The sequence below is a fragment of the Chlorocebus sabaeus genome, chromosome 16 (assembly GCF_047675955.1).
Source record: "Chlorocebus sabaeus isolate Y175 chromosome 16, mChlSab1.0.hap1, whole genome shotgun sequence".
In the NCBI taxonomy this organism is placed as follows: Eukaryota; Metazoa; Chordata; class Mammalia; order Primates; family Cercopithecidae; genus Chlorocebus; species Chlorocebus sabaeus.
Window position 1 is genome coordinate 70,686,861 of NC_132919.1, and position 20,861 is coordinate 70,707,721.

At 38.7% G+C, this 20,861-nt stretch overlaps 3 protein-coding genes and 1 long non-coding RNA gene across 5 annotated transcripts in view; 3 read left to right on the top strand and 1 right to left on the bottom strand.

The window, feature by feature from the left end:
- Positions 1 to 20,861, bottom strand: part of LOC103243476 (uncharacterized) — a 338,326-nt gene that overhangs the window by 139,079 nt on the left and 178,386 nt on the right. The gene's annotated exons all lie outside the window — the stretch shown is intronic.
- On the top strand, positions 3,147 to 3,778 carry KRTAP3-1 (keratin associated protein 3-1). The gene has a single exon (XM_008012768.3). The coding sequence runs from the start codon at positions 3,201 to 3,203 to the stop codon at positions 3,495 to 3,497; it is 297 nt and encodes a 98-aa protein (XP_008010959.1). The 5' UTR covers positions 3,147 to 3,200; the 3' UTR covers positions 3,498 to 3,778.
- Positions 11,885 to 13,502, top strand: LOC103243495 (keratin-associated protein 3-2-like). Its single transcript, XM_008012767.3, has one exon. It carries the CDS (start codon positions 12,294 to 12,296, stop codon positions 12,768 to 12,770), a length of 477 nt encoding a protein of 158 aa, XP_008010958.3. The 5' UTR covers positions 11,885 to 12,293; the 3' UTR covers positions 12,771 to 13,502.
- Positions 17,896 to 19,203, top strand: KRTAP3-3 (keratin-associated protein 3-3). Its single transcript, XM_008012766.3, has one exon. The coding sequence runs from the start codon at positions 18,195 to 18,197 to the stop codon at positions 18,489 to 18,491; it is 297 nt and encodes a 98-aa protein (XP_008010957.1). The 5' UTR covers positions 17,896 to 18,194; the 3' UTR covers positions 18,492 to 19,203.

The following is a 20,861-nucleotide window of genomic DNA, read 5'->3' on the forward strand; positions in this document are numbered from 1 at the left end:
TCCACAAAAATATTGATTTTGTGCAAGCGATTGCTATCAGGTGAGCCATCATTCGGTGTGACTTTAACATTATTACTTAATATCCTTACTCTTGGTTTCATCATCTGTGAAATGGGTGCAGTAACTGTGTACCCCATAGTGATCTTAAAGGGCTGTAAGATATAAGGAAGAAGATACACAATAATACTTAGCACCATGCCTGACACATGGTATACATCCAATACCTGCAAAGTGTTAGCAGAGGATTAGTGTTCCCATTACCTTAAAAACAAAAATATTAATTTTATTGTGGAAACTGATGTACTACCCAGATGGTGGTCCCTAAAAACTGAATGATGTGGTAAGAAATCTCTGATAAGTCCCTCTTCTCTATTTCCACAAAACTATGATATCTTCTAAGATACTCCTCACTCCCCTAGAACACCCAAATAGCTTCCTAATTATTGTCCCTGTCTTCAAATTACCTCCTTTCTACAGCATAGTCTTTTGATTACGAAAATAGATCTAAACCCAACTCCCCTTGTGGTCCCAAGACCTTCAATGACCTGGTCCCATCCTTCCTACCAATCTTACACTCAACTAATCTTGAGGGTCCTCTGCACTGTAGTCAGACAATACCTCTAAAGCAAGAGGGAATCTGGCACAGTGATTAAGGCCATGAAATCTGAAGCCACACTACTTGGCTTCAAATGCCAGCTACTCACTCACTAGCTACTTAGCCCTTCTGTGCCTCAGGTTCCTTGTCTGTCAAAGGGCAAGGATAATATCATTGCATACATCATCATAAGGTTGTTATAAGAACTGTATGAGACAATGCATGCAAAGCACTCAGCACATTACCTAATACTTAGTAAGTGACAATGATAACCATGATGAACCTCCCCTCAAAGACTACAGTGTATTTCCAAAATCTAGTCATGTCACATACCTGTTCAGCAACCCTTAGATAATGACCATTGCCTACAAGATAAAGTTCAAAATCCTAAGTGTAGGATACTAAGCACAGTACAAATTCTTCATGCTATGGCACTAACCCATCTTTCCACCTCCATTCCAACAGATTCAGAACCTATGCTTCAACCAGGCAACACTTTTTGTCCTCCCATGAGTGCCCCGTGGCATTTTGTTTTAATGGCTGAAATCTCCTTCCTATTTATTTCTATCTGCTAAGCTCCTTTTCACCCTTCAAGATCCAAACAAATGTTCTCTTTCTGTGAAGGGCTTCCTAAGTTTTCCAGGTAAAGTCTAAAAGTCTATAGCTTCTATCTCTAAACTCTCATATCATAACCTGGAAAATCTAAATGTACAATCCTTTGTTATGGTTTGCTGGTTTACTTCTCTGTGTCTCTCTTCTTTTCTATGACCCCTGTAAGGGCAGGAGCCTATTGCGACTTTTTGCATGATGCCCAACGTACAGCAGGTGTTCAATCAATGAGCATTTGATATGTAAATTCTAATTTTGATATGTAAATATCTAAGAGAGATGTAAATTCTAGCATAGGAATCCAAAACTGCAAAATCATTCCAATAAGAAAATGGCTAAAATGAAAGCAGTTTCATGCTAAGCATTTTTTTTAATCCATCATCTTGTTGATGTGCATCTCATTTGGCTTTTGATTCCTCTGCATTGTACAATTTTCTACTTGTCTTTAGAACTTCAGCCATCTTATCTGAAAAAATGGGTCAAGAAAATATATACATGTTTTTAAACCTTTCTAAGTAAGCTATTTCTAAAGGTTTTACCAGTTCAATATTTTTCTTATTCTAAAGTAATTCTAAATCATACTAAATTTTCTACCTTCATCTACTTTTAAAACTTTATTTTTAGAGTTTTAGTGGTTTAGATGAAACCTGGAAATGTCTCTATTCTGGACCACAGAGCCCGGAAATAAGACAGGGGTGTTCGATGTTTTGGCTTCCCTGGACCACTTTGAAAGAAGAAGAATTGTCTTGGGCCACACGTAAAAAACACTAACACTAATGACAGCTGATGAGCAAAAAAAAGAAAAAAAAATCACAAAAAATCTCATAATGTTTTAAGAAAGTTTACAAATTTGTGCTGTGCTACATTCAAGGCCATTCTGGGCCACATGAGACCTATGCCGCAGGTTGGACAAGCTTGCTGTAAGCTGTTGCTAAATCTCCCCAAGTATGTTCCATAAAGCACTGACCTATAAAGCTAATCTCTGAAAACAAACAAAAAGCAGTCCACGGTCAAGTAAGTTTGGAGAAAAATATATGCTCTATCTTTGTATTGAAAAGTCGTAGAGCACCTTAGCACATTAAAGGCTCCGAGAGGCCCAACAATGAAGAACTCAACCTTTCCCAAACTTATTTACCAGAGAACCCTTTCAAGTCCCTTGGAACTGGTGTTCACGGAACTCAGTCTGGGAAATACTGCACCATTTAGCTTCTGAATGGCCCAATACAACTAGATTTTTGGTCATAAATAATCTTCATTTATAACACAGTTGGATGGAGCTTAAAGGACACCCATCTTTGTCACCCATACAGGTCTTCATTCCCACCTGCAGGTTCTTACCAAGTTATCGTTCGCAGCATATTTGAAAGGAATGGAGAACAAACGATTTGTTGCAGCTCTGTAAAAAGTGCCTCTTTACACAAAACCAAAATCTATTTCTCTATAGATTCTATCCATTCATCTTCATTCATTTCTTGGAGCCACAAATAATAAATCTAAAATGTGATATCACTTTTTCACCCAGAGGGCCTAAAGGATCACATAGAATCTTTGGTCACTGGTAGAACAACAAACAAAAAACTTACTTGTCCTCTTCATCTGAAAAGTAAACAAAAGAAGTGGGGAAGGTTTGCAGATGCCTGGCATACCAAGCCATTATTAGTGAGGGTATAACGATTAGAAGATAATGGCCCGGTACCTTTGAAGACTGGAATGAAGCTTTCTGTGTAGTGACACACTGGCAATGTGAAGAGTCGTAATTTGACAACAAAACAACCTAAAACTCTTTTATGAGGTGAGCAGTGTATCTTAGGTAATAAACACTTAAGTAATTAGACAGTTTTTATGGAGATAGCTATAAAGTGAAACATGGGGAAAAAACCCTCAGTAATAGGCTGACGCCCAGGGAGATGGGTATATAAGAGCCAGGGTAGAAGAGAGGAGCATCGAGACACCAAAGGACTTCTCTCGACTCAACAAAAACCCACCTCCCATTGCTATGGATTGCTGTGCTCTCCGCTCCTGCAGCGTCCCCACTGGCCCTGCCACCACCTTCTGCTCCTTTGATAAAAGCTGCCGCTGTGGAGTCTGTCTACCCAGCACCTGCCCACATGAGATCAGCCTCCTTCAGCCCATCTGCTGTGACACCTGCCCCCCACCCTGCTGCAAGCCTGATACCTATGTGCCAACTTGCTGGCTGCTCAACAACTGTCACCCGACTCCCGGCCTGAGTGGGATCAACCTGACCACCTATGTTCAGCCTGGCTGTGAGAGTCCCTGCGAGCCCCGCTGTTAACCAGCCAAGTCTGCACACGTTCCGTGAGGTGGCTGCCCAATGTCCTCTGCACCACCCGGGCTTCAGCACTCACTACCGCCTACATGAAGGCTAAGGCCATCCCAATCCCCGGGGCCAAGTCTTGATGAATCTTCTTAATTCTTTGCTCCTTTCGGTACAGTTGGAGACCCCCTATCTGTCTTTTAGGCTATTTCATCACTCTTGAGAAATAACCATTTTGACTATTTGTTAATAAACTTTATTCTGGCTTAGCAAATATGACCTTGTGATGATTTATTTTCATGTTTCCCATTAGGGAAAGTGGAATGCCTACCTAAACCTGAACAGCAAGTTAACACACTATCCAAGATTTACCCTAACAGAATAAGAGCTCTCATAGTGGAATTTATCGAAAAAATAGATACTGGTTATTTGTGATAGGTTAAAAAGTAAAAAATGTGGTAGTTCATTTATAGAATCTTTTTATTTAACAGATATTTATTTAATAGATATTATTAGAAGACATCCACTGTGCAAGCACTACGCTAGAGTCTAGAGATTAATAGAATGTTTTAAAAATACTGGATTTTAGTTTCCATTGATTCTGACATTGATTTTTCTTTTTTCCTTAATTGACTAAATGAATTGATCACTGTGCTGGTGTGTATAAATAATTTGATCATCCTAGTCACAGTCATCTGAAATTCTGAGCTCAAAATGCAAAGCAATTTTGAGAAGCATATATATCCATTTCTTCCTATATGCTGTCTTCCAAAAAAATCCATTTTGAATCAATATCAGCATTTATTGAGTATTCATTGCGCCCTCAAATGGGGCTTACATTGGTTTACATTAGTCATGACCATGATTAGAAGTTTGCTAGTCTAAGTGACATATAATATCATGACAATGAAATATACTTAAAATATCAGACCACAGTGTAGTATTTTCTATACACTAGAAATAGTCACACAATTCTGAGAGCAAAAACACAGTTTCTATTAGAACAAAACTTCTACGATAACCACTAATTCCTAATTCATGTCCCTATTTATCTTAGAAAAATCTAAGTGCAATTAGGTCTTTGCAGAAAATAAAGGTATGGTGAGATATATATATATACACACACATACACACACATATACACACACACACACACACACATATATATATATATACTTTTGGGCTTGCCTTTGGCCTTTGGGCCAATTGCTTCCCTCTCAGTCTCAATTTCCCTGTTATTAAAGTGGTTTCCTACCTATAGTTTGGTTTCCTGCAGTCTCAGTTAGCTTGTTATTACTTTCTGCCTTGTTTTTGTCTCAGGATTATTGTGAGGACCAGATGTCCTGAAGTGTGGAAACCACCATGTCCACAGCATCAACCTGTTACACATGAGAGACTCTCACCATTACTGCCACATGGCAGTTCCCAACTTTCTCACCAAAAAGCAGCTTTTAAAAATATTTATTTATTTGTTTATTTATTTATTTCAGTAGCTTTTGGGGGTACAAGTGGTTTTTGGTTACATGGATGAATTACACAGTGGTGGTGAATTCTGAGATTTTGGTACACCTGTACCCGAGGAGTATACATCGTACCTAATGTGTAGTGTTTTGTTCCTGGCCTGCCTCCCACCCTCCACCTTTTGAGTCTCTAAAGTCCATTATATCACTCCATATGCATCTGCATACTTAGTTTAGCTTCCACTTATAAGTGAAAACATGGTTTTTTGTTTTCGGTTCCTGTGATTTCCCACTCCATTTCACTCAGAATAATGGCCTCTAGCTCCATCCAAATTGCAGCAAAAGACATTGTTTCATTCTCTTTAACAGCTGAGTAGTATTCCACGGTATATATATATACACCACAGTTTCTCTATCCACTCATTGGATGATGGATACTTAGGCTGGGCATCTTTTTATTTCTTGAAATATGTATTTTTCCCAAATGGCTTTCTTAAAAAAGTTTAATAATTCCTTCATTTTTGTTCATAAATACATTTATAAATATCAATGAAATGTTTAGGATTATTATAGAATAACCTTTGTTACCATGCCAAGTTACCTTTTTCCTAGTCAAAAACAAAGAAGTTTCATGTTTTCATACATGCTAGTAAGGGATAAAAATTTAGAGTTTGTTTTTAATACTGAAAATAACTCGAAGTTCCTACTACTACTACCATGGGTCTTTAGCATTCACGGGCCCTGGCCTAGTTATAAATCCCCAACTGGAAACCAGAAGATGTGTTGTTTTAGCCCTGGCTCTGCCTTGAGCTGCTTCTGTGGCCCTAAACAAGTCAATTAAGTTCTTGGGGTCTCAGGTGTTAAAGCAGTAAAATGGGTTGGTTAATCAGACCATCTCTAAGGCTGCTTTTCATTTTAACATTCTGTGATTCTAGATCATCCAGAAGCATTCTAAGTAACAAGTACCCCGTGCAACTAACCAAGCCCATTCTACCTCATTACTTTTACTGCTTTCATTGGGAATAGCTCACATTGAGTGAATACCTACTGGGCATACTAATGAGGTAGAAGGTGGGACTCTACTCCAGAGGTGGGGCTCAGATACCAGACCAAACTGAGGGCTAGCTAAAACAGGATGGGGACAGAAACAGCTTTCCAATCAGACATGCCCACCAGCATGCCCTGTCAATTAACTGTTGCCATGGCAACACCTGAGTTACCACCCCTTTCCATGGCGAAGACCCAATGACCTAAAAGTTTCTACTTCTTCCCTAGAAATTTCTGCACAAACCACTCTTTAATCTACATCTAATTAAAAGTAGGTGTAAATATGCAAAACTGCCCTGAGCTGCTGCTCTCGGCCTACAGAGGTAGCCCTGTTCTGCAGGAGCAGTCATGGAGCTATAACACTGCTGCTTCAATAAAGCTGTTTTCTACCTCTGGCTTGCCCTTGAATTCTTCCCTGGGCAAAGCCAAGAACCCTTGCAAGCTAAGCCCCACTTTGGGGCTCCCCTACCCTGCATCACTAACAAGTGAAGAAAGGCCACTAACAGGTGCAGAAACTCAGGCTGAGAAAGACTAAAGTGCTTGCAAAAGTCACGTAAATCATAAGGGAGAGAGAAGCAATTAAACCCCAAACTAAGTCCCAAGTCCCTTCTCTTTCCACTACACCAAAGCACTCGCCTTCTCCACAGACAGCAATATGTCAAAGAGAAATGTGATTATAGGTGGCTGTCTTTATTCAGGAGAAAGTATATGACACTTGACAATATATTCTCTACTATCCCTGTCAATTGTATGTTTTGTTGTACACAGCAGCTCTGCTTTCTCTGTGGCGATTATAGTCTAAAATAAAATGAGGGTATACAATGAGTATTTAAAAAGGTATTCATGTTTCCAAGGTAGGAACAAACCTTTTTTAAAAAGTCAGACTTTACTGATTAGCAGTGTCAGCAGAGAAGAAATATTGGCTGGATCATTAACTTTGAATTGAAATGCAGAATGTTTGGCAACTCAGACACATTTTCAGTTTTCTGATGAGCATCAATAATCAAGGTAAAACAACTGCCCTTAATGTTAATAATTGTTTATCCTTGATAATATAATAATTTAAAAAATGGTATTTCATTTTTCCTTCAAATTGTTCTTGAGGCCGGGCACAGTGGCTCATGCCTGTAATCCCAGCACTTCGGGAGGCTGAGGTGGGTCTACTGTGAGTCCGTTAAACTTCTTTCCTTTATAAATTATCCAATCTCGGGTATGTCCCTATAGCAGCGTGAGAACTGACTAATACAATATGGATGTGTCTACATGTGAGTAAGTGGAAAACTACACTGACACCATTTTGAAACTACAACAGGAAGCAAGTTTGAATGTAGCAACACAACTAAATGAAACTGAAGGAGAGCTCATCCCATGTCTGATACACAAGAAGTTAGTGAGTTATTTTTACAGGATTATGTAAACAGCAACAAGGATGTTCCATCCAACATTCTGATGGACAGAAGCCATGTTCCCTGAGATAGGTGGATATAAAAGACCCATAGAGGACAACTTTGTAGAAGAAAGCCTTCCTTTGCAACAAAACATTTTCCTGGTCCACTGTCACCATGTCTTGCTGTGATTCCTAGCTCGAAGGATGCTGCAGCGTCCCCACTGGACTGGCCACCACTATCTGTCCCTCTGACATAAGCTGTCAATGTGAAGTCTGCCTGCCCAGCATCTGCCCTCATGAGATCAGCCTCCTTCAGCCCACCTGCTGTGAAACCTGTCCCCTGCCCTGTTGCGTGCCTGATTCCTATGTGCCATCCTGTTGCCTGCCCAACAAATGCCACCCAGATTCAACCCTGAGTAGGCTCTCAGTCACCACCTGCGTCCAGCCTTGTGAGTGTGAACCACTTTGCTGCTAGCCAAAGAGCTTTGCCCACATTGCCCTGAGGACCTTCAGTAGTCATTAAGGGCTGCTCAGCAAATGGCTTTTAATTAGGCCATTTGGAAGAAAATATTATAGCACTGTGCCTTCAGTTTTACAGAAGTTTTCTTTTCCTGTTTCGAACAATGATTTCAAATGAGAAATGGGAAAAAAAAAAATGCTATCACGGATCTCCTTACTTCAAAACTAAATAAACACCACAACTCCCCAAACCACATACTGTCTCAACATTAATGCTATAATTACCCAACGACTCTTGACACAAGCATCATGAACTTATAAATATATCCAGCAGAATTACACTTTCTGATGACATCAACATAAATTTCATAGCCAAAAAGAGGCCTCACAGGCATACGTAGATATCTGAAGAAAACTGTGAGGATAGTGAAATGCATTAGGCTCTAAGCTTAGAGTCGATTTAAATGCCAAGGTCAGCATCTAACTTTAATTTTTGTTTTTTCCCGCCTCTAAATAAACTCACTTGTGTCCTTAAAGAAGGAGTGAAGCTGGCAATTTGAGATCAATATGCTCACAGAAAGGACCTCAAAGATTGAGCTAACCCCTATTTTTTTCACCATCTCATTTAAGTAAATCTTTGAATTTAAAAATGTTGGCTGGGCGCAGTGGCTCATGCCTGTAATCCCAGCACTTTGGGAGGCCGAGGCGGGCGGATCACCTGAGGTCTGGGGTTCAAGACCAGCCTGACCAACATGGAGAAACCCCGTCTCTGCTAAAAATACAAAATTAGCCAGGTGCGGTGGTGCATGCCTGTAGTCCCATCTACTCCGGAGGCTGAGACAGGAGAATGACTTGACCCCAGGATGCAGAGGTTGCTGTGAGCAGAGATCACGCCATTGCACTCTGGGCAACAAGAGCGAAACTCCATCTCAAAAAAAAAAGAAAAAAAAAAAAGTTTTGACAACTGTAAAGCAATTCACACAAAAAATGAATCACTCTGTTTATATAAAGGGTTACTGTTATAAAAGGCCATTACAAAAATAAATAAATACCTTTTTAATTCTAATTTGAAAAGTAATCCAATGCAACAAATATTTATCAAATGCCTACCCTGTTTCAGGCATTGTCCTAAGTGCTTGAAAAAGACAAATAAGGCTAACATACGATTACCACTTCCAAAACCTTGCATTGGAGTGAGGAAAACAAATTTAAGTGACAAACTATAAAATACAGCAGAAAGAAATGAGGTTGAAAGGGAAGAATAGGCAGCCCATTTTGTGAGAGCAGAGAAAAGGATGCAAACATCTAGAAGAATCACCTAAAGTTTCTTTATGAAGGGGATGTTTGGCTGAATCTTGAGGGATCAACAGGATTTGGAAAGTAGAGAACTGGGACAGGTCAGTTTAAGCTAAAGAAACAGTACGAACGAGGTCACAGACGGTAAAGTACCTAGGAGACTCCCGCCTTCACTTTATGTGATGTGCTGTATGATTAACATATGCACGACTCACATAGCTATCATTTTTGTGGTGAGAACACTTAATCCATTCTCTCAGCGTTTTTCATTGCAGTATATGGTTATTCACTATAGTCACCATGTTGTATAGTAGATCTCCTGAATCTATATAATATTTCAAGATAAATTTTAAAAGAGAAGTCAGAGAGAACACAGAGAATGGGAGAGAGTCTTCTTCATATATTCTACTTGCCAAGCCACTGGCTTCTAGATGAGAGAGACTGGTAAGTCAAGAGTAAGTAAACATCAAATATTTCCTTGACGGTTTCAATACTAGTTCATTAACTTTGAATTTTTTAATACACTGGGAAGGCCACTTGAATTTGCTTCTCTGTTCTTCAGTGGTAAAGTGTAGGTATTGAGGCAGGAGAATAGCAAAGGGAATTAAAACTTGGATAAAGGGCAGAGTGAATAAAAGCAGAGACCAGAAGCAAGGTGAAGGGGCAAGTAAGCAAGAAGCAAGATAAGAAGCAGAAGTTAGACCAGGCGCGGTGACTCATCCTGTAATCCTGGCACTTTGGGAGGCCAAAGCAGGTGGATCACTTGAGGTCAGGAGTTCAAGACCAGCCTGGCCAACATGGTGAAACCCCCCTCTCTACAAAAAAATACAAAACTTAGCTGGGTGTGATGATGGGCACCTGTAATCCCAGCTACTTGGGAGTCTGAGGTAGGAGAATCACTTGAACCCAGGAGGTGGAGGCTGCAGTGAGCAGAGAATGCCACTGTACTCTAGCCAAAACAAAAAGTAAGATAAGAGAAGAAAGCAAGTCCCCCATTGCCAGAGCAGGATAAGGACTAAACCACTAAGGGGCAACTCTTCATGGATAAGCATGTGCATTAAAGAGAAAAGGTATCCTTAACATCACCTTGTATGAAAATCAGCTCATTCAGGCTTATGCATATGGACCGCATGTCACGTATGTACTTAGAATTATGGGCTGGAGGTGGTGTGCAAGCACACAGGTAACTAAGTAACTAAGCAACACACCTGTCCATCAAAGAGGCAGACACTGGCTAGAGATTAGGCAGTCTTGGGAAGACACACACACACACACACACACACACACAAAGACCCAAACTGCACCAAGCTGGGGGCCAATCTCATCTCATAGAGGTCGGTTTGCTCTCGCCCTCTTAGAGTGTAATACTGTGTTTAATACACTTTTGCTGCTTTGTTTTGCTGTGCGTGTCTCATTCAATTCTTTGTTTGGGACACCAAAAGACCATGGCACTATCTGGTAACAGTATGATGTTCAACACCCTTGGCATTTGCTGTAAATTCCTGCTCATGAAAATGATTTGAAAGTTGTTTTCTGTTTTTTTGTTTTTAACTTTTAAGTTCAGGGGTACACGTGCAGGTTTGTTACATAGGTAAACTTGTGTCGTGCGGGTTTGTTGTACAGATTATTTCATCACCCAGGTATTAAGCCTAGTGCCCATGAGTTATTTTTCCTGATCCTCTCCCTCCTTCCACCTTCCACCCTCTGATAACTTCCAGCATCTGTTATTCCCTTCTATGTGCCCATGTGTTCTCATCATTTAGCTACCACTTATAAGTGAGAACACGCAGTATTTGGTTTTCTGTTTCTGCATTAGTTTACTAAGGATAATAGCCTCCAGCTCCATCCATGTTTCTTCAAAGGATGGGATCTCCTTATTTTTTATGGCTGCATAGTATTCGATGGCATACATGTGTCACTTATTTTTGTTGTTAAAAAGAAAAAAAAGATAAACTGGTTGTTTTAACATACAACGTATAAGGCTTACCTACGAAAGACATTTGATATTTTCCACTGATTTTAGTCAGCTTTCTTCTCTTTTAAATAGATCTTACTGGTTTTTTGGTAATGTGACCTCAGAAACAACCTACCAAGAATCTTTGCTTTCTTTTTATTCAACAAATTGCCACACAACGGGTATGTAACTTAAATCACACAATATTATCTGAAAGGATTTGTGCTGATCATGGACAGGTGTAGGAAGATGTTGGAATCTAGAATATTACACATTTGAGATTATCTGGTTCAATTTCTGGCTGACTGAAGTAAAAGATGTTGTTTACGGAATACCTCAAAGGAATTTCAATCTAGTTCAAGATCCAAGATATGAAAACAAATAAACAAGCAAAGTAGGGACTAAGTCAGTGAAAAAGTGATTTTTATGAATGCCATAGTTCTAAATTGCATTGGGTCAGATTTCCTGCCAAAATCCACTGTTGTTCTGTGACTCTTAAGGTTTCTCCTTTTAATTCCTATTTCATCTTATTTTGAAGTGCATACACCATTCACATGAAAATGAATCAAGGCTGAGGTGGTTTTCTTTTAATGGTACAGTCAACAAAGAATGGCCACTGTGTGGATCCTTCCTTCCTTCCAATGAATTTATACTTTGATTCACCACAAGATTGGCGTAACTTTGGGAATAGAGACTCTTTTAGAAAAAAACAATCCATAGACTAATACAACCTTGAGAAATTCACTACGGATTTATTAAAAATAACAGGAAGGAATTTCATCCTGTACCATTCTGCCACTTTGCTTGCTCAATAGAACCTGAATTATAATATCACTAAATAATGCAAACATGTCTGAGATGCCTGTAGCCACATGAAACATTCATCTGTAAATAGCCATATTCTTGTTGACTTTATTGAGTTGAAAATGGTCCAATTCATCACTTGAGTTACTCATTCTGAAATTAGTCATTAGAAATCACATTATGTGATCCACACTATTTTAAATTAAGAGGGAAAACAAGAAGAGTTTGGCCTCCAAAATTACAGCTGAATTGTCACTTGGATTGATTACCCATAAAAGTCATATAAGGTTTGGCATGCCAGAAACCTGTGAAGACAAAATGTGATGATCTTGTGACAAAAATGACAAGTCAATGACTCAAAAATATGATTAACTTAACAAGAGCGGGAACTCTTAATGGACATGTAAATGCCAAACAGATTAGAGAATCTCAGTGAAAAAGGGTGCCATAAACAAAACAGGAAGCCTTCCAGCTGGACCAATGCCCACTTGGGAGGGTATATAAGAGCCCTAACAAGAGAGGAGACATTTGTACCTCACCAACCTCATCTGTCTAAGAAACTGAAAGCTAACCAGACACCGATTGCCATGGATTGCTGTGCCTCTCGCAGCTGCAGTGTCCCCACCGGGCCCGCCACCACCATCTGCACCTTCGACAAATCCTGCCGCTGCGGAGTCTGCCTGCCCAGCACCTGCCCACACACGGTTTGGTTACTGGAGCCCACCTGCTGTGACAACTGTCCCCCACCCTGCTACATTCCTCAGCCCTGCGTGCCCACCTGCTTCCTGCTCAACTCTTGCCAGCCAACTCCAGGCCTGGAGACCCTCAACCTCACCACCTTCACTCAGCCCTGCTGTGAGCCCTGCCTCCCAAGGAGCTGCTGATGGATGGCTACTTCGCTCAGTGCCCAACAACGAGGAATCCAGAAGCTGTCTCTTCAGTAGTCACTTGCCTCAGTAGTTTACCAGATGTTAAGGTAGATCAGATGGCCCAGATATGAAGAATTTACCTTTGGTTTTAATGGGGGGAAAAAAGAAAAGTATTTTTCATGGTTATTTAGCTGAATAACCATTTGGTTCCTGTGGGCAGGTGAATGTGTTTTATTAGCAAAATACTGTTTCAATCTGTAAGACCTCAGATTACATGTTCTTGATCATACTGCTTCCTGGCTCTTGTTTCTTGTATTGGGTATTTCCATAGAGGAAAATTTCTTGGTGGTTTTTCAAATAAACTATATTTCTCTGGCAAGATGTGTCCTTTGTTTATGTTAGTTTTGGGTATATTTCTTCCATTTTAAAAAGGTAAAAAAGGATGATTATTTTAATTTTTTAAAAAAGAATCTATTGGCAGAATGACTAACATTCTGGATACTACTAACATGGCTTGCTAACTTTTAACAGATTCTCTTTTATATTTGCCTTCTCTTCTCTCTTCCTCCTCAGACAAATGTAATTTTGGTGTGAACCAACATTTATTTGTCTACTCTTCACTAGTAAATCATTCATTTAGTCCTTGAAACAGCACTAATGGACAAGAATAAATGAAGTTTTAAGAGTTATTCAACATTCTCAAAGTCATAAAGTTACTTACTTAGAAAATCAGAATTCAGCCTCTTGTATGTCTGACTCTAAAGCCCAATTTTTCCTACCACAATACTACCTTCAATACTAATGAAGCCGGAAGCTTAATGAGCACAGTTATGAAATAAACCCAAAATACGCAAGAGAAATAAAACATGTAAGATTCTTTAACAAAATCCACATTGGATTATAATAGAAAAAGGGTACATTGGTTCGTAGATTAAAATTGGCAAGTATTCAATTCTAAAATCTGGGTATTTTGGAGGTGTCCCTATTTCAACTTCATCTTCTCTTAGAGAGAACTCAAAGTGGTCAACTCTAGTCACAAGGCACCAGGAACATACCTCTATTTGCCACCGTACTCTGCACAGATGTTCTACCACAGTAATCAATAGAATGCTAATACTTTTCAGGTGTCTCAGGTTAAGAGCTAAAACTCTGATTAAATATGCTTTAATGCCTTACTTAATTTTATCAGCCTACTTAATTTTATCTCACACAGATTTTTCTTTTCCAAGCCTAGAGAGAACAAGTACATATATGTATATATACTATGTATAATACATCCAATACATTTATGTAACACATATAAATATATGTGTGCATGCATATCTATACACAATACATATATAAAGACACAAGTCAAAATCTGAAAATGCCTTGAAATAAAACCACAAGAATACATGCAAGGAAAAGAGTAGGACAAGGAAGGGGAGAAGAAAATGCTTTTAAGCACGCTTGTTTTAAAATATCCTCAATGTACCTGTTAGTCCCTTCAGAAAGAAATTTCTCAGGGGATTCCATAGGCTTTTTACAGCTCAACCTTAAATGAACAGAACTTAGCAGCCATGGAGTCTATGGGACACAACAGAGGATACTGTCAACAAGAGATTCAGTCCATTCACTCATTCATTTGTCCATATTTCCTGAGTGCTTATCCTGTGTCAGGCATCACATTAACGCCAGGAGTAGAAAGATAAAAGAAATGCTATTGCCTCAAGTCTCTAGTGCCCTCAAGTCTCTCCCAAATCTGGTGAAGGAGAAAGACGAGTTATAATCACAATAATTGCAATGCTGAGGGATTCTGCTGTGACTGGGAGGTGAACAGCATGGCATGCAAGCATACAGAAGGAATAACTAAAACCCAGATTTGGTGATTCAGTGTCAGAGGTGAGAAATAGTTATGGAAAGCCTCTGAGTTATCCAGCCTAAGCTTTAAAAGATGAATAGGCAGCAGGAGAGGTAGGGAACAGTTGTTCCAGACAGAACAACAGCTTAATAAATCATGAAGGCAGCAAAGAGGTTGGCGTTTTTAAGCCACAGGAGGTAGTTGGGAATGACCGGATGAACAATGCATTCAAGAAGGTGAGGCAGAGAAGACAGAAATACAAAGACCCAGACACAAGGGGCTCCCCAAAGCAAAGGGGTTTGGACTGAAACTTTGAAGCAATGAAAGATTTCAAGCAAGAGACCAATATAATCATGTTTTGCTTCTAACTGTCTCTTTTCATTATTAATCTTGGATTTACGTCTTCACTGTCCCAGATCCCTACATTGACTATAGAAAGATATAAAACTGGACTTCTTGGATGTGTGCTTGTGCGTGTGTGTGTGTGTGTGTGTGTGTGTCTAGATTTTTAGCACTCCGAAAATCTACCATCTCATCAAGAATCACCGTGCTTTTCCTACAATTGCTTAAAGAAAAAAGATACCCTTTGTTTTTAAAAATAAAATGCTTAGTATCTCTGACACATAGTTTAAACTTCCATTTCTAACCACATAAAAGGTAGCTCTATCCCAATAGGTCCTATGTTTAGTTTTTAACACACTGGCTCCCAAACCATCTAAACCATCTCACCTCTCTATGAATCACTATCATCATTTATAAACAAAGGAGAGTAATTTCCAGTTCTCTTAGACCACTGCAGAGAAAATACATTTTAATAAAGTGCTACACGTCTTGTTAATAAAAGAGCTTATTATAATAAACTTGTTGCATTACAACTGTTTGTAATCTGTAACCTTGTCTTATTTATGATTAGAGAAACACAATGTTCTGCATAAGCAGTAACAGTTTCTCTAAGCTTTTATGGTGAACTTAAAGTAATATTGTACCCCAGGTAAGAAGCTGATAGCTTTCTGCCATGAAATTCTAACCCTGAGGGTCTGCAAGCCATGTTTCCTTTGTAATGTTTCCCTCAAAATAATTTTTTTCTTTTATTTTTTGTCTTTTGCCCTTAGAATCCAATCTCTTTTTACTTCCTATTATAATGTATAATAGCAGCAACTTATAATAATATGTTATGTGTATGAAAAATTCTTCCCCCAAACTATAAACTTCATGAGGGCAAGGATGGTGCCTATTTTGTTTATTGCTATATATCCAACATTTATTACAGTGACTAGCACATAGTAACTGCTCAGTAAATGTCTGTTGAATTATTTTTTAAAGAATAAGTGAAATAATAATCAGTCCTAAGTAAAAGGATGCATACTTTGGCAGGTATTCATACAAAAATAAATCTGGTGAAAGTCCAGGAACCAGCAGATATCATGAATTCTGTCTTTCAAGCAGAGCCATAGAGAGCTTTTCAAATTTTTAAGTTTGTTAATTTATATGCCAAGCACTTTCTCTAATAGCTGATGTGATTATTTATTTATTTATTTGTATAAACTTCTAATATAAATATTTGCTCTTTCCCATAAGGTTGCTCTCTTGCTTACCTTCATCTCTTTTTCTTTTCTTCTTTTGACTGCTTCTTTTATCTTTACCTTGCCTTGAATTTGATCTGTAATTTGCTTTAATCATGATAATAATTTATTTTTGCATAGCACTATATGGTTGTCCATGAGCTTTCACCCTTTTTATCACATGTGAACCTCACAGTAATCTCCTGAGTGGAGGACTATGTATGTTATTACCCTAATTTTGCAGAGAAAAAAGATGAAGCTCCTAAAAGTGAATTACTTACCATAAGAAGGAAGGTAACCAGCAGCACCGGGAACAGTCAAGAGCTCTTCTGACTCCTAATGTGGTCCTCTTAAATATACATCCCCATTCCCAAAACATACAAACATGCACACCACCATGTACCACTCTACAGGTGTGCCTAAAGGAGGAGATGGGAGGGATGTGAGAAGAACCATGGCTTGCAGGATGCATGAGACCAAGCTGAGCGGAAATGGTTTGAGGTTTCTAAATGATATTGGCCACAAGCCCACCTTGTGCTCCCTCTTAAACACTGAACTATGCCTGCAGTCTAAATAGCGTACTGATACTAGAATCCAGGTCTTTCCTACCACAGCTGCATTTGATTTCAGGAAAAAATGCAATACTTTGTTTAAAAAAAAAAAAAAAAAGGAAAGAAAAAAAGAGAGAATGAAATCAAGTGTTAACAGATTAATTTAGCTCAGGCTCATAAGTTTCCTTTGGTGATAATTTTACTTGAATTTTAGTTTTGTATTCTTATTATTTTATTTAGTCTATATAGACAGAAGCTAACAATTCAATTTGCCTACCATTAGCAGTGAAGGAAAGAAAGCAAGCCAGCTCTCAATAGAAGACAGAAGAAATACAAACACGATAATCATAAAATTGTGTTTTTCACCCAGGAAACTGGAACACATCTTTAAAATAAAGTATCTGTCAACGGTATAGGAAATGGGAATTCTTAATCAAACACACCTGGTAGAAATAGATAATTTGAGAAAAAAACCAGGTAAATAGAACCATTCTGAAGAGCAGTATGGCAATGATATGAAAGGCCTTAAAACTACTAGAAATTAACATTTGCCCCTATAATTCTACCAAATAATTAATTCTGTTTCTGAAATAATCAAAAACATGCACAAAGATTTAGATACAGAGGTGCTCTATTGCCACAATAATTGTAGAGAAAAGTTGAAAATAACCTCAATGCACAGTAATATACATTTTTAAAGTAACATAGAAGTGCAATTATATAATAAATACTAAGAAATATTAAAAGTAACACTATCAAATATCTTAAAATATGAAATAATTATATACAGATACATAGATACACACAAAGGCAAGTTTCAGAACCTATGCACAATGTGATTCCTCCAGTAATGTAATGTAATACTAAACAAATGTATACAAAATATTTGTAGTAAAAAACTACAATAATAAGTGTTTTATAAAGTTTTTCCATATTTCTCAATAGCATATTTCTCCACGTTAATGTAATTTTGATCTTCAAAAGCTTCAAAGCTAAAAGAAAGTAAAATTAAGTTGAACTCTTTAAAATAAGAATACTTTATCAGACAAGTTGGTATAGATAAAGTGACAGATTAAAAATAAAGCAGCACTGGAGAGCAGGCCCACATATTGTACAGACTCACTGTCATGCAGTAATCCCCAGCAGGGCTGGTGTTGAAAATATAATAACAGAAGGCTTTGGTGATACCTCATAAAGCTTGTGTTCCAGTGACAAATAGCAAGGGTAATCAGTTCACATTTAGCAATGAACTCAAATAAAAGTTAATTAGGAAAATGGGGACTCTTTACAGTGTCTAAATGTCAAACAAATTAAAGAATAATGGGTACACTAACATAAACAAGAACCAGGAAAGAAGCCTCTTGGCTGGACCAACTCCCAGTGGAGAGGATATATAAGAGCCCCAGAGAAAGGAGAGATATTCACACCTCAGAAGACTGGTCCTTCTTTTCAATCAAACCCATAAATACCACAGACGCTGATTGCCATGGATTGCTGTGCCTCTCGCAGCTGCAGTGTCCCCACCGGGCCCGCCACCACCATCTGCACCTTCGACAAATCCTGCCGCTGCGGAGTCTGCCTGCCCAGCACCTGCCCACACACGGTTTGGTTACTGGAGCCCACCTGCTGTGACAACTGTCCCCCACCCTGCTACATTCCTCAGCCCTGCGTGCCCACCTGCTTCCTGCTCAACTCTTGCCAGCCAACTCCAGGCCTGGAGACCCTCAACCTCACCACCTTCACTCAGCCCTGCTGTGAGCCCTGCCTTCCAAGAAGCTGCTGATGGATGGCTACTTTGCTCAGTGCCTGAGGTTGAAAGAGTCAGCATAGAAGCTTTAGCGTTCACGTACCTCAGTACCTACAACTAATGTGCTCTGTTTTAGAAACTGGAACAAGGATGTTGCTATCACAATCACCCCTTGCAAATAAAAAGAGACCAAGAAACTTTCAATGACCGTTCAGCTATAACCAATTGCAGTCTGAATTGGTGGATGCCTACAGCTTCCCGAAGCTGTTCGATTCCTTCATATTAAAGTGTCTCTTTCTGTGGGTGCTTTGGGAATTCTGTTTCCAGTCTTGGGTGCTATCTTTCTGGAAATTAAGGAAGTTCTTCATGATTATCCTAATAAATTTTACATCTCTGGCATAGCACAAATGTCTACAATTACTTCTGTTTATTTCTGTTCATTCATTAAATGTGTTTCTTAACTCTGAACATTGGCATTTTAAGAAAAACTGGGAACCTTAGTGAAACTGAAAATGGTGGCAGTATGGACAAAAATTTAACTTTGCTGTTCTTGCTGTTTTAAGAAAATTAAACGTCCTTGCATATAAGATGGTCTAGTACATCGGCATATTTGAAAGTAGACTTTTCCTGACTTGTCTTCCAAAAAAAAAATGGTTTCAGACAGGTTGAGAAATACTGAACATTACCCAAACACCAAATATGACAAAATACATAAACTAATCCATATGACATGAGCTATTTATGAAAAAATTATAATAATGTCATTATTTATTCAACTAAGATTTATTAAATGCCCATGGTGTGTCCTGTGTTTTATCATCCTTGCTGAAAATAAGCTAACCATCTGGCAGGTGAAACAAATACAAACATAACATCCATTTGTTTCTTCCTACAGTTAATAATTATTTGTCAAATGTCAATTGCTGTGTTATAATAAAAAAATGATGTGTTCTACCAGGAGTATTAGTAAAGTGCTGTGGGATCATAAAATTGAGAACAATGAAGACTGTTGTCATGGGGGTAAAATGGGAAAGACATGGTCAAAGAGGAATTGACTGCAACCTAGGAGTAGACAAGGAGGAGAGAATTCAAGATGGAAATACTCTGTTCTTCTTGCTCTAGACATGTCACATTTGCAACACGAGTAGCTGTATAAATGGAGTTTGGAAAGCTATTCTGGAGAGGAAGAAGATATATATAGGTAAGTGAAGAAGACTGTGTAAAAGTTCTCAAGTACTTACAGAAGGTGCAGTTGCATATACGCTGGCTGAAATTCCATCAGGCACAGCAAAGAGTGGCTGCTGGGTGGTTAGAAGCTGAATGGAGATACCAGAGGTCATTCACTATTAACAGACTTTGAGGTTCCAGCCCACCAGGGTAGAAAAAATGATTGAAAAAAAATTGAAGAAACTAAGAAGCCTGTGGGAAAGTATCAAGTGGTGAAACAAGGATGAAACTGGAGTCTCAGAATTGACAGGAGTTAAAGAATAGGAAATAATCAAATTAGAACTCAGGACTAAGAAACTCAATCAAAACCGCTCAACTACATGGAAACTGAACAACCTGCTCCTGAATGACTACTGGGTACATAACGAAATGAAGGCAGAAATAAAGATGTTCTTTGAAACCAATGAGAACAAAGATACAACATACCAGAATCTCTGGGACACATTTAAAGCAGTGTGTAGAGGGAAATTTATAGCACTAAATGCCCACAAGAGAAAGCAGGAAAGATCTAAAATTGACACTCTAACATCACAATTAAAAGAACTAGAGAAGCAAGAGCAAACACATTCGAAAGCTAGCAGAAGGCAAGAAATAACTAAGATCAGAGCAGAACTGAAGGAGATAGAGACACAAAAAACCCTCCAAAAAATCAATGAATCCAGGAGTTGGTTTTTTGAAAAGATCAACAAAATTGACAGACCACTAGCAAGACTAATAAAGAAGAAAAGAGAGAAGAATCAAATCGACGCAATTAAAAATGATAAAGGGGATATCACCACCGACCCCACAGAAATACAAACTACCATCAGAGAATACTATAAACACCTCTACGCAAATAAACTGGAAAATCTAGAAGAAATGGATAATTTCCTGGACACTTACACTCTTCCAAGACTAAACCAGGAAGAAGTTGAATCCCTGAATAGACCAATAGTAGGCTCTGAAATTGAGGCAATAATTAATAGCCTACCAACCAAAAAAAGTCCAGGACCAGATGGATTCACAGCTGAATTCTACCAGAGGTACAAGGAGGAGCTGGTACCTTTCCTTCTGAAACTATTCCAATCAATAGAAAAAGAGGGAATCCTCCCTAACTCATTTTATGAGGCCAACATCATCCTGATACCAAAGCCTGGCAGAGACACAACAAAAAAAGAGAATTTTAGACCAATATCCCTG